This window comes from Corvus brachyrhynchos, unplaced genomic scaffold (genome assembly GCF_000691975.1).
Source record: "Corvus brachyrhynchos isolate BGI_N302 unplaced genomic scaffold, ASM69197v1 scaffold89, whole genome shotgun sequence".
Classification (NCBI taxonomy): domain Eukaryota; kingdom Metazoa; phylum Chordata; class Aves; order Passeriformes; family Corvidae; genus Corvus; species Corvus brachyrhynchos.
Window position 1 is genome coordinate 175,940 of NW_008246063.1, and position 2,526 is coordinate 178,465.

At 50.1% G+C, this 2,526-nt stretch overlaps 1 protein-coding gene across 1 annotated transcript in view; it reads left to right on the plus strand.

The window, feature by feature from the left end:
* ZC3H3 (zinc finger CCCH-type containing 3) overlaps nucleotides 1–2,526 on the plus strand; it is a 132,149-nt gene that overhangs the window by 84,373 nt on the left and 45,250 nt on the right. Inside the window, 1 exon segment of the mRNA XM_017746676.1 lies at nucleotides 2,339–2,526. Coding sequence (XP_017602165.1) covers nucleotides 2,339–2,526 — 188 coding nt within the window.

Consider the following 2,526-nt stretch of genomic DNA (forward strand, 5'->3'; position numbering starts at 1 on the left):
CTTGTCCTGTCTCTCCATCCCTTTTCCACAGTCCCTCTCCAGCTCTCCTGGAGCCCCTTTAGGCACTGGAAGGGGCTCTGAGGTCTCCCTGGATCTTTCTCTTCTCCAGGTTGAACACCCCTAGCTCTCCCAACCTGGCTCCAGAGCAGAGGGGCTCCATCCCTTGGAGCACCTCCATGGCCTCCTCTGGATTCGCTCCAACAGATCCATGTCCTTCTACTGCTGGGACCCCAGAGCTGGACACAGAACTCCAGATGGGATCTCAGAAAAGCAGAGTAGAAGGGGAAAATCCTCTCCGTCATCCTCCCGGCCATTGGATATTTGATATCATCTTTATTGCCCCCGATATGGCCACAAGACCTTTCTTCAGGTCTTGCATCCAATGCTGGATGCATCCTTGGCCTTGCTGGAGTTTTCTGGGATGTGCTGGGTGATCCGTGAGTGACCCAAGTGTCCCTCATGCCATCTCCACCTTCAACCAACGGCGCCACCGCTGTGAATCTTTGCGAGTCACTAAGGCTCGATGCTCCTCTCTGGAGCAGTTCCATGAGGAGGAGACCCTGGGGGAACTGAAACGAGGAATTTATCGAATTCCCATCCCCTTCCACAAAAACCAGGCAGCAAATTTTCCGAGCTCGGTAGCCAGTGGCAACAGCCCTCCGGAATGAATAGGCTGTCACGCTCAGCATTAGGAAATGTAACTATTCCATTTTCCAGCTCTCTTTTTCTTTGGAGCACATGTTCATTTAAAGGAAATGCTCTCCGGGGTTTGCATTCCGCTGATAGGATAGCGGGATCTTAATTTACGGATATTCTCCGGTAATGCGCGGTTTATATACGTTCTGCTAATAGCATTATGAGCATAGTTTGGGCTAATACAAAATTAGAGCTCTAATTTGCATAAACAAATTACTGTTTGGATTAGCGCTAAATGAGGAAGGCGACTGATATTGGAGGAGATTTGATTTGGCTGCAGTGGCTCTATTTGGATAATGGGGGATGGATAGGAATGAGCTGGGAGGCTGCGTTGTGGGTTGGGAGGGAGGTAGGATGGTGCAGCAGATGTCGGGTCATGGAGTGGACAAGATTTTGGGTGGCAGAGGAACCTCTCTGGGACATATGAAGAGGTGGGGATTGGCCTCTTCCCTGTCAACCAGCAACAGGATGAGAGGAAATGGCCTCAAGCTGTGCCAGGGGAGGTTCAGGTTGGACATCAGAAGGGATTTCTTCATGGAAAGGGTTTTTAAACATTGGGATGAGCTGTCCAGGGAGGTGGAATGGAGCCCTCATCCCTGGAGGTGTTCAAGGAATGCCTGGACATGGCACTCAGTGCTCTGGTCTAATTGACAAAGTGGTGATTAGTCACAGGTTGGACTTCATGGCCTTGGAGGTCTTTTCTAACTGAAAAGATTTTGGGATTCTGTGATATTTATCCCTCAGGTGTCACTTCAGGACTTCCTGGTCCTTCAGAATAACATTATGGGCAGCAGTAAATGGATCGCGATTCCTGATCCATCTGCATCCCACTGCCTCAATATTGGTGGGGTTTGTGAATTTAGGGAGAATTGAGGAGGTGGGGACACATCCCCAACCCTGCCCATTGGACCCCGCTGAGGTCCAGCATCAGCTCCAGGTGACAGATGGGGGATGCAAGTGCTCTTGGGTGACTTGTCCCATGCGGCGATTGAGGAAAATCCTTCCCAAGAGCCAGATTTGGGGGCAGAATAAAAATATCAAAGTTGTGGTATCTGATTAATAATAGGAATAATGATACCAAAAATACAGACTAATGGAATGTTTTGGGTTGGAAGGGACCTTAAAGACCATCTAGTTCCAAACCCCTGCCATGGACAGGGTTGCCACCCTCTGGATCAGGTTGCTCAGAGTCCCTTCCAACCTGGCTTTGACGCACTTGCAGGGATGTCAAAGCTTGTAGAGCTCCATAAAACTTGGCTAAGCTCAGTGAAGGTCTCACCTTGCTGATTCTCTCATGGGATTGCATCCACATTTCCTTATTTCTGCCGGGGCTGGAGGTGCAAGACAAGGGTGGGAGAAGTTGGGAGAGAGTCCTTGAAGGTCGTTCTTTTGGTGTCAGTCATGAGGAATCAGAGCTTTTCCTCTGTCAACAGCAAGAACATCCCGGGTTCTTCCATAGATCTCCTTCATTCTAGTGGGAGCTGTCCCTGCCCACGGCAATGGGGTTGGAATGAGATCTTGAAGATCCCTTTGAACCCAAACCATTCCATGAGTCTCTGATCCCATGGTTTGCTCATGAAGCAGCACCTCCTTGTGACATTCTCCCAAATTTGGGCTGACCTTGACTTTATTTTTCCTGCAGGTCCCCGTTGTTAAATCAAACCCGACCCTCACTCCAAGGTGGCAAATCCCAGCTCGTCCAACAGCACTGGAGGAGCAAAGGCTTCTGCTGCATCGGCGGGGTCATGTACCGGGTGTCGGCCAACAAACTCTCCAAAACTTCCAGCAGCCCTGTCCGGGTCAGGGACCTGAGCACCAAAACTCCCATCA